Consider the following 12,472-nt stretch of genomic DNA (forward strand, 5'->3'; position numbering starts at 1 on the left):
GTTGAAGACTGTACTTTGACCTAGAAAGGTTTACTTTTACATATTGTGACTTGGATGCAGAGTTGTCTCATTTGCACTCATACCACTTCTTCCTATATCTATAAAATATGATTTATGACAACAATCTCTTTTTGTTGATCGTGTATTGCTGATAATATGATCTGATTACAATGTCCCTCTATCTTCCAGAGTTTTTGCCCAAAACAAAAAACAAAACAAAACGAAAAATGTGTCTTTTAATGGCATTAACTCCTATAGAAAGTCAACTTTCAATTTCTGCAAAACTTGAGATCTTGTCTTACTAATAAGTTTTAAAAGTGTCAATCTATGATTTATAGTTTCAAGAGAAAAGGCATAACACTCATAAAAATTTGTAAATCTGCCTTGTTGGTCATATTTTCAGTTTAACGTTTCTCCACCTATAATAGTGATGTATAATATGTTTTCAGACAAAAGATAAAATCACAAAAACTGATAAGATTCTTCATTTAAGGGACATTACTCATACATAAGATGCTGTCTTCATCTGACTTTTTATAAAACGATATTACTTAATAATGATTGTGGTTAAGCTTGGTTAAATTTGGTCCAGTAGTTTCAAAGAAGGAGATTTTTGTAAAAGATAACGAACGACGAAGAAGATGAACGACGATGGTCGAAGGACACAATATAATCAAAATTGCTCACTTGGCCCCTCTCGACAGTCTTCTGTATTTCCCCAAAAAACTCGCCGAACAAAAAGATACCAGGCCTGGAATTGTTAAGCTAGACGCGCGTTAGGTATACTCCAAATCCGTGAAATGTTTGTACGGATTAGATTTCGTTTATCAAGTATGTTAAACTATTTCACTTGTATCTCTAATATTTTAATGTGTATGTATGTGCGTTTCATTATTGATAGGCGACTATAAGCGATAGTTATGAACCAACGGCATGTAACATATAACAGTTCCTGTCTTAAAGCATATGTGTAAATATATATTCAACGAGGAATTCTAAACAAAAATCCAGGAATTTGACCTACAGTGGTAGATGTGCCATTGTTATCAAATTGAGACTTTTCAAACGTAAAACGTACACCGTTACTGTTTACTTTAGTTTCCCCATTTGAACCAGAATAACAATCTGGACCTTCTATCACTACAACAACATGGTACTTTTTATAAGCTAATATTTTCACGGGTTTTGGAAAATGAATCTCCACCCGTTTGTTCTTGGCAAATTTACTGTCAATGGTATCCGACACTACAACCAGATCTTCTGAATCGTCTTTAACAGAAGCAGTCAGCTTATATGTTGATACGCCATCTTTACATACACAAGATAGAATTCCACACAGTTCTATTTCTTTGGACACTCGAAAACATATGGCATCGTTTTTTCCATTAACAGTCCAAGCACCTGCAATTAACTCAAATCGATTACAACTATATACCTCTGACAATTTTGTGGATCCTGTCCTTATAATATCTAAAATATGATTTTTCTTGTCCATTGAAATCTTGCATGAACTTTCCGCTCTAGCTAGCAAATCAGAAATATTTTCACTCTGCAACAAAATGTTATAATCAACGATTTCAACAGCTTTACTTTGTATCATGGTCTTATGTTCCTGTAGATGTTGCTTTAATCTCTGAACTTCTACCAAAACTTGAACATCGGATGCTTTACTTGTACATGCTTCAAGAATTTGTTTCTCGTTTTCTATATTTTTCTTTTTATTTGAAAAAATCAATTGAATCATATCAATATCTTCTTTAGCCTCATTGTATATTTTCAGAAGTTCCTTCTCTCTTCGATCTTTGAGATCATTTATCATAGAAACAAGCTCACTGAAAACATTATCAAGTTTCCTTTTCTGATCCCTATACTGACTTTCTAACTTGTCCATAGCAGACTGGCGGTCTTTAATTATGTCTTTAATATCATCTTCTACTTTTTCGAGCTGGGTTCTCAAATCCGCCACCTTCTCTGCCCCGTTATACTCTCGAGCTGCATCCTCGATAGATAGAACTTTCTCACACTTGCGATGATAGATCGATACACACATCGAACAGCAGGGAATCTCGTGATCGACACAATAAAGTTCTACGTCTTTCCCCTTGTGTTCAGAACATTTATTTTTAAAAGATTTTAATAAATGACTGTCTGATGTAAGCTGTTCAATTGGATTGATTTCATGGTCCGTTGTATATTTGTTCGCCTTGTGATGTTTACAACAGTTACCACACAACAAATCGGAGCAATCAAAACATATAGATATGGCATCTGATTTCTTTTCCATTCGCTCACATACCATGCAATGTTTTTGCGGACTTTGTATCTTTTCCCGCTGTAACAATCCAGCAATGAGAAAATTAAGCGGTAATCCTTTGGCCCATTCCTCAGAAGAATAGTTTTCATTCGGTGTATTAACATTTGTCCTGCAAACCGGACATTCAATACTTTGCTTATGTCCTTTCTCAAATTTGGACGAAATATACGTCTGAATGCAACTTTCGCAAAATGTATGCAAGCATGGTAAATACTTTGGAACGTTTAGTTTCTCCAAACAAATTGCACACGTAGTTATATCAACGAAATGACTATCTATCGATGTCGCCATTTTAACGCCCACCTGAAAGAGGAAGTAATATATATAGTAATCTTTGTTTACCTGTGTAACGTGTACACAGGGTAAGCGTGTCTATTTCTATCTAGAATGTGTTCGTTACCAGTTTGATACTGGATCCAAAATTGTTCTATTTACAAAATATATAACAAACAATCTTTGTTCAAATATTTACGTCAATGAACCAAAATATGTACAACTGCTCTTTGCAATCTTTAATAAACTATCTATAAATATTCTACTCAAAATATATACACTGGTACAAATTTGTACTATTACCAATTTGTCCTGGGTCAGGAACAAACTTGTCCTCCTGGTACAATAATGCACCCTACAAGTTAACACACGTCTCTTTGTTCCTCTGGTACAATTATGTACTTTACAAGGTGGTCACACAGACTCACACTTGTCCTATACGGTACAATACGGTTCCGCTTGTAAATGTACAAGTCCGTATTTATAACAGGCACCGACCTGTTCTTTATTACACTTAGTAATAATATATAATATATACGAGCGAGCGATCTCGAATATCAACGTACCGTGGTCTTAAGTCTACGAAGACTTCTAACAATCGACCCTGAGCTAGGAATCTCTCCTGCTTATATACCCCGATGGGAGCTGTACCATTCTTGAAGGAGGGATGTTCTACCAAAGTGTCTCGTTACTCATATCTGAGTTTCCTTTGGAACACCCCTTCACATTTGACCTGACCCAAAGTTTACCCGCGAAACATCTTACTCTTTTCTATGTTTTATTAAAGTATATACAAATGCATAAAATAATGCTTATCCCGAACTGTAACCAATATAAACAATCTAACCGTAGATTCAAAATCATCACATAACCCACGCCTCAAAAACACATGCGTCCCGCATGTCTAAAACTAACTTTAAAACGGACAAAACATAGAAATACTATATACACATGTTAATTTAGTTAAATGTACAAAAACTATTTAACAATATAATCTGCCATCCAAGCTGGTTTTCGCCTTGTACGACGCCCTTCAACACTAATTTCCTCAGTTTCTTCAACAGGCAACGTTGGCTCATGAACAGCATTGTCTTGAACATAAGGAGTTTCTATACGGTCATTTTCAGCTGTATCATTTTCAGTGTCTAATGGAACAAAATTGTTATTATCCAGTTCTGTCCTTAATGTCTGTTTGTTCTTTTTCTTAATTCTGTCGACATGTATGACTTGTGGTTTCCCTCTGTATCCACAGTCAACTTTATATGTAAGGTCACCATATTTGTCGAGAATTTTGAAAGGACCTTTCCAGAAACTTGTCAATTTTGAAGACATCCCAGGTTTCTTAACTGGGAAATAAACATACACCTCGTCATCTTTTCTGAAATTTTGGTATGACAATTTCTGACCTTGGCGGTATGACAACCGCTTCTGAAGCAACCACTCGGTAACAGCCTATTGATCCCTGAAAACACAAATCTACCTTAAAATCCCCAATACAAAAGTGCCCATTCTTAACATCAATTAAACAATTATGTCGTTTCATGAAGTCCAAACCAAGTATACCGTCAACTTGCAGATCAGTCACAACAGCTTCAGATTGCAACATATTTGGACCGAAATGCAGATTGAACCTCCCTTTTCCACGAAGCTCTAGCTTATTGCCACACACTGACCTAACAGTTGTCTTTACTTCACTTAGATATGATTTGTCTAATGGAGTCAACATATCGTATAACTTGGAAGATACCAATGTCAAAGTTGCTCCTGTATCAACCACAAACTTGGCTTCAATGTCTCCTACATTTAGTTTGACATACATACCAGCATCTTCAGATGCTGTTGTAACCGCACCTTCATTTGTCTTACGGTTATTTTGTTTCCTAGTTTTCATTAATGTTTTTACAGACCCATCCCCCTTATTTCCATTATAATTGTTCCGATTTCTTCGGGGTAGGCGACAGTCCCTTGCTAAATGACAAAATTTGCCACAATTGTAACAACCCTTATTTGTCCTCTTACTTTAGGTATATCTAGTTTTAGCATAAGAAGACCCCTCATTTGTACCACTAGTTTTTAATTTTGCCATTTCAGTCGTAAGAGTACTTAGACTTTTCTCCATTGTTTGCATCCATGATGCAATGTCTTTCGTAGGTGAGTCACTTTTTGTAATCTTTTCTTCCCTATCGAACTCGTCATCATTCATAGTCTGCCTTAAATAACCTCGTCCCTCTCTTACTTTATTTTCGGCTATATTGTACGCCTCTAGTTCAACAGCAAGTCTTACGGCATCATTTAAACCTTTCGGTCGCGATTGTTTTATTCTGAGTCGCATTTCCGAATCAACGAGCGCGTCAATAAACTGCTCTTTCCCGAGAGTTTCACGTACGTCCAATGGGGCAGTAGGATATGCCAAGTTGGACAATCTTCGAATTGACTGACCCAATTCGGGAAGTGATTCGCTGGCTCTCTGACGTCTCTCTTTAAATTGAACTCTATATAACTCAGTTTGACTAGAAGGTGCGAATCGCTCTTCAAGTGCGCTGACTAAATCGGAAAAGTTTTGTCTTTTCTCACTTGGTAAATCTCCAAGTACAGCTTGTGCTTGTCCCATTAACGATACCGCCAAATATAACCCTTTTTGATTTTCCGACCAATTATTTACAAGTGCACACATTTCAAAATGGGACAAATAGTCTGTCCATGATGTGCTACCGTTATATTGACATGGTTTGATTTTTACACCAGAATTATCTGTGTTACCAGTATGTCGGTACTTTGATTTGTCAGTTTTGTCTCTTTCCCTATCATAACTATTATTTATGGGTAAAGGCAAAGTATCCCCTTCCTTTAAATCAATTTGGGAAAATTTTACAGTTTTGTGCGTATTCGGGTTGTTGAATGTTGGTAAATAAACTTTTTCATTATCTCCCTTTCTTGACAATGAGGACCCTCTTGATTCCAGACCCGAATCATTTCTTTTTATAAAAGTATCTTTTGGACGAACACCCTGATCTTTAGGTGTAGACGAAACAAAACTGTGTCTATACCTTGTCTCTTCCATACCTTCAATTTGTTTTGTCAATTCGTCATCAAAAGACATTTTTGTACTTTAATTTGTGATATAACTATGCATTCACAATATAATAATATCAACACAATGTCATAAATGTACAACGTAATAAATGTCAATCAAAATATTGCCTGTACCACTATCGATCGTTAATCCTTAATGTAAATAATAATCGTAACTTAACCGTGGGAAATTTAAAACGTTAACAGGACAATTTTGATCTGTGTAAAAGTGAACAGTTTGAACAAAAACGATATGTGCAAAAGTGAACAGTAAATTCTCACAAGACAGTTTGGATATAAGTTTATAAGATGATCAAATTTGGATATATAATCTTTCACTTTGGATTTAAAAATGAACAATTTGGATCCCAACGCTAGCCACCAAATTATGTAACGTGTACACAGGGTAAGCGTGTCTATTTCTATCTAGAATGTGTTCGTTACCAGTTTGATACTGGATCCAAAATTGTTCTATTTACAAAATATATAACAAACAATCTTTGTTCAAATATTTACGTCAATGAACCAAAATATGTACAACTGCTCTTTGCAATCTTTAATAAACTATCTATAAATATTCTACTCAAAATATATACACTGGTACAAATTTGTACTATTACCAATTTGTCCTGGGTCAGGAACAAACTTGTCCTCCTGGTACAATAATGCACCCTACAAGTTAACACACGTCTCTTTGTTCCTCTGGTACAATTATGTACTTTACAAGGTGGTCACACAGACTCACACTTGTCCTATACGGTACAATACGGTTCCGCTTGTAAATGTACAAGTCCGTATTTATAACAGGCACCGACCTGTTCTTTATTACACTTAGTAATAATATATAATATATACGAGCGAGCGATCTCGAATATCAACGTACCGTGGTCTTAAGTCTACGAAGACTTCTAACAATCGACCCTGAGCTAGGAATCTCTCCTGCTTATATACCCCGATGGGAGCTGTACCATTCTTGAAGGAGGGATGTTCTACCAAAGTGTCTCGTTACTCATATCTGAGTTTCCTTTGGAACACCCCTTCACATTTGACCTGACCCAAAGTTTACCCGCGAAACATCTTACTCTTTTCTATGTTTTATTAAAGTATATACAAATGCATAAAATAATGCTTATCCCGAACTGTAACCAATATAAACAATCTAACCGTAGATTCAAAATCATCACACCTGTTTCAGTTGATAGCGCCCTATGCTGTAGATTCTTTGAGGACTTACGTCACGTATAAAATAGTAAACTAGTTTCGAAATTCTTGTAACGATTTCAACAAAATTTGCCCCAAACAATTTTAATCTTTCTATCTTATTTAAATGACTTAAATATCAATAGTTCAATGAAAGAGTTAAATTTACAGTGATACACAAACGATCATTGATCGAATCGTATAAATTTTATTTTGATAATAAATTTCGGTCTAAATATTATTGGATTAAGTTTTTTTACTCAAAACAGAGTTGTTTTTTTTCAAAACTCATAACTGTGATTGAACACTGTACATTTACTTAATAATATGTGATAAGAGTTTTTGAGGGAATTCGATATCTGGTATACCATGGTATTTTCTTACGCATTTGATGACAAAATCACGGAACTAATCAAAATTAGTTTTGAACTATTTCATGAATTTGGTATATATCCGTGCTAATGAAATAACACTTCAAGAATGCGATTTTTTTAAAAAGTGAATAAGTTTGTTTACTTTAGGCTACCAAGCTAGTAATAAGTGGTGTAGCCAATCTGCAGTGGTTTCGATCTGGTGCTAATTAATTAGCTATAAAACCTGAAAATATTTTGCAATCTGAAAAGGGATTTTCCGTTTTGAATTTTCCTTCGAGTTCGTTACTTTTGTTATTTCACTTCTACAAAGTTACAAGATACTGATGCTAATTTATATACACGATTTGGACATTTCACAATTTCTCATTACTCACCTTCAAAAGGCAAATATGGGAAATTATAAACTGACTATCATATAATAGTCAACATGTTTAGTCACGATTTCTGTCAGACCGATTTAACTGATGATCCATTTCATTCAACAAGTTCATATTGGGTTACCCTATACTATCATAAGATTTTACACATACCAATTACAATGGGAATTTACAACAATTGATGTGTATAAGTTTACCTCTTATAATGTCACTCTTGATTTCACCTGCATTCTAGTGCTGATTTGAGGAACATTAAAAGGATTTAAAAATCCTCAAATGTTAGAATTTCCTCACTTGTCCTTAGCTTATATATGGCTATTGTGCATGTTCTTTTTGGTCATGCAGCTTTTCAGCAGTTTCACTTCTCACACAGCCTTATCTTTTAAATACTTCGATTTCATCATTCCTAAAGAAGATAAATCCAGAATAGCCTTCAGGTATTTTTCAGGTGTTGTTTTCATATTTTTTTATAACGGCAACCAACCAAAATGAATGTATATGACAGATAAGAAAAATTTGCAACTAAGTGACATTTTAATCACTTAATCCAGATATGATTATAAGTTTCATAACATTTGGTTGAGGCAAACTGAAGTTAGAGTACAGAAACAAAAATTCAACGATTTTTTTCATCTGTGTAGGGCATAACTCTAGAATAGTAAATTGATGCTTCCCAAATTCCAACTTGATCTATGTTTTGTGGTAATAAGCATTCTTTAAAAGTTTGTTAACATTTGGTTTAAGAAAACTAAAGTAAGAGAAAGGAAACCAATTTTGGGACGTGCAAGGGTAACTATATAGTGATGATCAGGGCATAAAAATGTTGCACGGTGCAATCAGTTGTAGATTTTGACTAAACACTGTGTTGCATTAACACTTTAGAACTACCAGTGTTTTAGTCTATAAAATATAAAGATATTGGGCTGCAAAACAAGTTTAACCTAAATCTTTCTCTAGATGAGTATACCAAGTATAGATAGAGCATGACATTATATTACCAATTCTTCTATAAATGTCTCAAATTGGTCTGTATTGTGTTGATTTTTTGTGTTTGAACTTTTAGTTTACTTATTAAACTTGTTCTGTAAATATCACCTTTTTATTTCCATGTTTATTTCTCCTCTGAGATTCATATCTTTAATAAATGGGGTATGTGTCTGTATCAGACCTAATTAAATTGGTCTCTAATATAAAAAGGATATTCAAGAGAATATCTGACCGGAATTTCATTGATGAAATATTCCTTTTTGCAATACATTGATACTTTAAACCTGATGATTTTTTTTTATTGAAAAAATTCTATGTGAATCAAGTATGAACCAAAAAAATGTCAATGGAGGAAAGGGTTAAATCTTCGCATCAATTTGTTTGTACTCAGTAGATTTTGTGGTGTAAACACAGCCATATTTTAATTTCATTTTATAAACCTTAATAACAACACTTCTCAAAAGTCATAACACAAATTCTACAGAAATTCAAATTTTATTAACAAGGTAACTTAGAATCTGGAATTCTTAAAAACAATCTAAATGTAATGCTATATGATAAAATATATGTAACTTGATTGAATTTTCCTTGTTCCCTTTACATACAATTGATCTGGTCGATATCATGATCTCTTTGTAAAAAATTGAAATCTACAATGATAATGACAAATACACAACCTGAATAATGATTAAACATGCCCATAATTGTTCTGGTTTATTCATTAACTATTTGAAAAAGTACTGTATTGAAAATACATATGGATAGATACTTGTGGAATCCTGTTAAATTGATCTGATTATTCACCATTTACGTTTTCCAATTTCATGATTTGTGTATACATATAAATCAAAACATAAAATAATACCTGGTAATTTGAACAACCAATATTGCTTGATATCAACACACTAAAACTGCTGGGTTATTTGTAGATATGTTTATCTATTGTTCCATGTAAATTATCATCAAAGTTATGAAGTTATAACAATGTTATCTTCTTAGCTACAACTACACTGTTCCTTTCAATATTTTATAATATCTGTATCCCCAAATCAATGCATTCTAATGGAACTTAAATTATTTTTTTAAATCATGATTCTGGGTATCAAGGAAGATTTTTGCGAATGTGTTTCTACTTTGCTTAACTTATCTATTGTGCTATTATTAAAATTTAATAAAAGAGCATGTGACTTTGCTTGTTCTTAAAATCAAATTTGCAAAATAATATGTAGAACAAAGGTAAAGGATCAATTTTCATATAAAAGATGAGATAGGTCTTATTCAATATTTCCAAAGATTTCTTTTTTAATGTGCATACTTGTGTTGTTGCTTCATCACAGCATAGTAATAAGTCTACAGTACAATTTCTCATAAAATTCAATTTTAAGAAGAATCTCCCCTTATAAACCAAATCTGAATTAATCATTTAATCTGCCAATGTATTTGTTAGTAACAGCCGTGAAGAAAATGTTCTGTCTTAGATAAAATCAAAATTCATGCAAAAAATAACATTTCTATAGTTTGTTTATTTCAGTAAAATTTAAACTGATCATTTGAGGTCCAAAAATACTTCTACAGCCTAAAATGATCAGTTCCTTAGGACTGTTTAAATCTAAACACTTAAGTTAATTGCAAAAGGCAGCTTGAAATCTTATCTATTGAAAAGTTTAAAAATTAAACAATTTGGTTAAGGAGAAACAAAAAATTCTTCTATGGTCCAAGTCCCTTGTAAAATCTATGTTTAATTACATGTAACATGATGGATTACCCCTTATTTAAATATGTCCATGTAAATATTAAATAAACGGTAGACATTATATGATTTCTTCATCAAAATAAAGAGCAAAATGTATATAGTCTATAATACAATGACCTATAAAGAATGACATATTATACATGACTAGTAAATGGTAATATCATAGATGATATAGTCTATAGTACAAGGAGATATCTACAATAGTATACTACAGGAGAAATGAGATATCTATGATATTATGTTACGATGAAATATCTACAATGGCAAGTGCATATAGTATTGTGATTAATATTATTCAAAATATTAAGCTGCTGTATACATAAAAGTAATTTGTATCTGCTATTTTACATTGAATTAATGCATACTAAAAATTGTATGACAGATTTATCAAATGATTTTAATTTAAATTTCAAAGGAACAATAACTTCAATAGAAACCAAACTAGATAATGTTGTTAACGATAGAACAGTTATTGTTAACAATGTGTAAGAACTACTAAAACTACAAGGAAAAATAACTAGAATCCAACAAAATAAATTATTACATAAGAATAGGACCTGAGTTCAATGGTTTTTTTTAACTGGCTTATTTTTAGAGGAAAATGAATCGGATTTAAGTACAAATTATTGCCTTAATCCATAATTTTTAACACGGTCATCATCGTATATTTTTGCAAGCTATTATTAACTTTAATGGTCCCATAATTCACAGCCACTCAAATACATGTGCATAAAGATGTGAACAATACTAAATGAACAAATAAGTATGAATGTACTGGGTTAAATTATGAATGAACGATTGGCTATGAATGAATGAAAGTGACATGCCTATATTGGTGGGTTATACATTTAGTAAATGCTGTATATTTATATATAAGAAGCTTATAATTACATACTTAAGGGTAGCGTGTCATACATTATCACTTTTGTATAATACAGTGCAGACACTCGTAAAAATTGACTAAATCTAATCAATCACATTCACACGACAAATCATACCATGCTATTATTCTAAAACATTGACCTTGACGAAACAAATTTAAAGGCATTTTCAGTCAAATCCATGGTCAATTGGACCATGGTTGCTTCTTAAATGACAAAATTAAACAGGTCCTGACAAAAATTTCTCAAATATTCATTTTCAACTTTAACAATTATGATAAAAATGTAAAACAATGTATCATAACTTCACAACTCTTGGTTTTGGGTAATTTTCTTAGAACGTTCAAATATTTTAATGCCGATGAATTATATATGATGTGGAAATTGTCAAACTAATACTAATTTCACAACACTTTTGAATAAAAATAATTAGTTCATAAATTGTAATTCACAACACAGAAATTTGGAATGATATGTTCTAATTCTATCTAAAAAATGTTAACAAGACTGCAAAAACATACAGTCATATAAAAACTTGGAAATGCAATGTATGTTCAATAGTTTGCATTTAAACAGTAACTTATAATTATAAAATAATGGACGAAACTTTTTACAAGGCCACTTATTCATGTTACTCTTGGAGGGAATGGATTTTGATAAAGTTTATTATTAAAAAATTTGATTTTGCATAAAGTACAAAAATATATGTATTTCGTGTACAGTGCTCAGATATGTTTAATACAACTTAAAATCCAACAAAATGGATTTATAGTCAAATATAATGATCATTTAATATAATAAACCAATAGTGAAATGAAATAGCATCTTACATACTTCAAGTGATCCCGCCTAATGGAATGTATTACGTAGCTAAAAATTATATATAAAAATAGTTTTATGTACAATCATGACAGTTAGCACTTTTGTTTGTAATATATTAAAACATAATTGAAATACATGCAGTCCCTTCTCTATGTATTATCCATACATTTCACCATTTCATTCAATTACTGATATGATTATACCTTCAATTGACAGAAAAAAGCCTTTACATTCAAAATTAAGCTTTTTTTGCCAAAATACATGTATATACAAGACCATGAAGACTTTCATTTCTCATAAAATACCTAAACTTAGTATGTGCTGGTCAGCCTGGCCTAATGCTTGATTCAAATAACATGCCCTGTCGCTCCTTATGTTAAATCATCAATAAATTTTACTGTATAGATTTTCATAAATTA

General features: G+C 32.3%; 1 protein-coding gene across 1 annotated transcript; it reads right to left on the reverse strand.

Annotated features, from left to right (window-relative positions):
- Nucleotides 1-859: 859 nt before the first annotated feature.
- Nucleotides 860-7,317, reverse strand: LOC143079172 (protein meiotic P26-like). The gene is made up of 2 exons (XM_076254402.1): nucleotides 6,844-7,317; nucleotides 860-2,692 (listed from the first exon to the last, which is right to left on the reverse strand). Exon 2 carries the CDS (start codon nucleotides 2,603-2,605, stop codon nucleotides 983-985), a length of 1,623 nt encoding a protein of 540 aa, XP_076110517.1. The 5' UTR covers nucleotides 2,606-2,692; nucleotides 6,844-7,317; the 3' UTR covers nucleotides 860-982.
- Nucleotides 7,318-12,472: the final 5,155 nt, after the last annotated feature.

The sequence above is a fragment of the Mytilus galloprovincialis genome, chromosome 6 (genome assembly GCF_965363235.1).
Source record: "Mytilus galloprovincialis chromosome 6, xbMytGall1.hap1.1, whole genome shotgun sequence".
Taxonomy (NCBI): domain Eukaryota; kingdom Metazoa; phylum Mollusca; class Bivalvia; order Mytilida; family Mytilidae; genus Mytilus; species Mytilus galloprovincialis.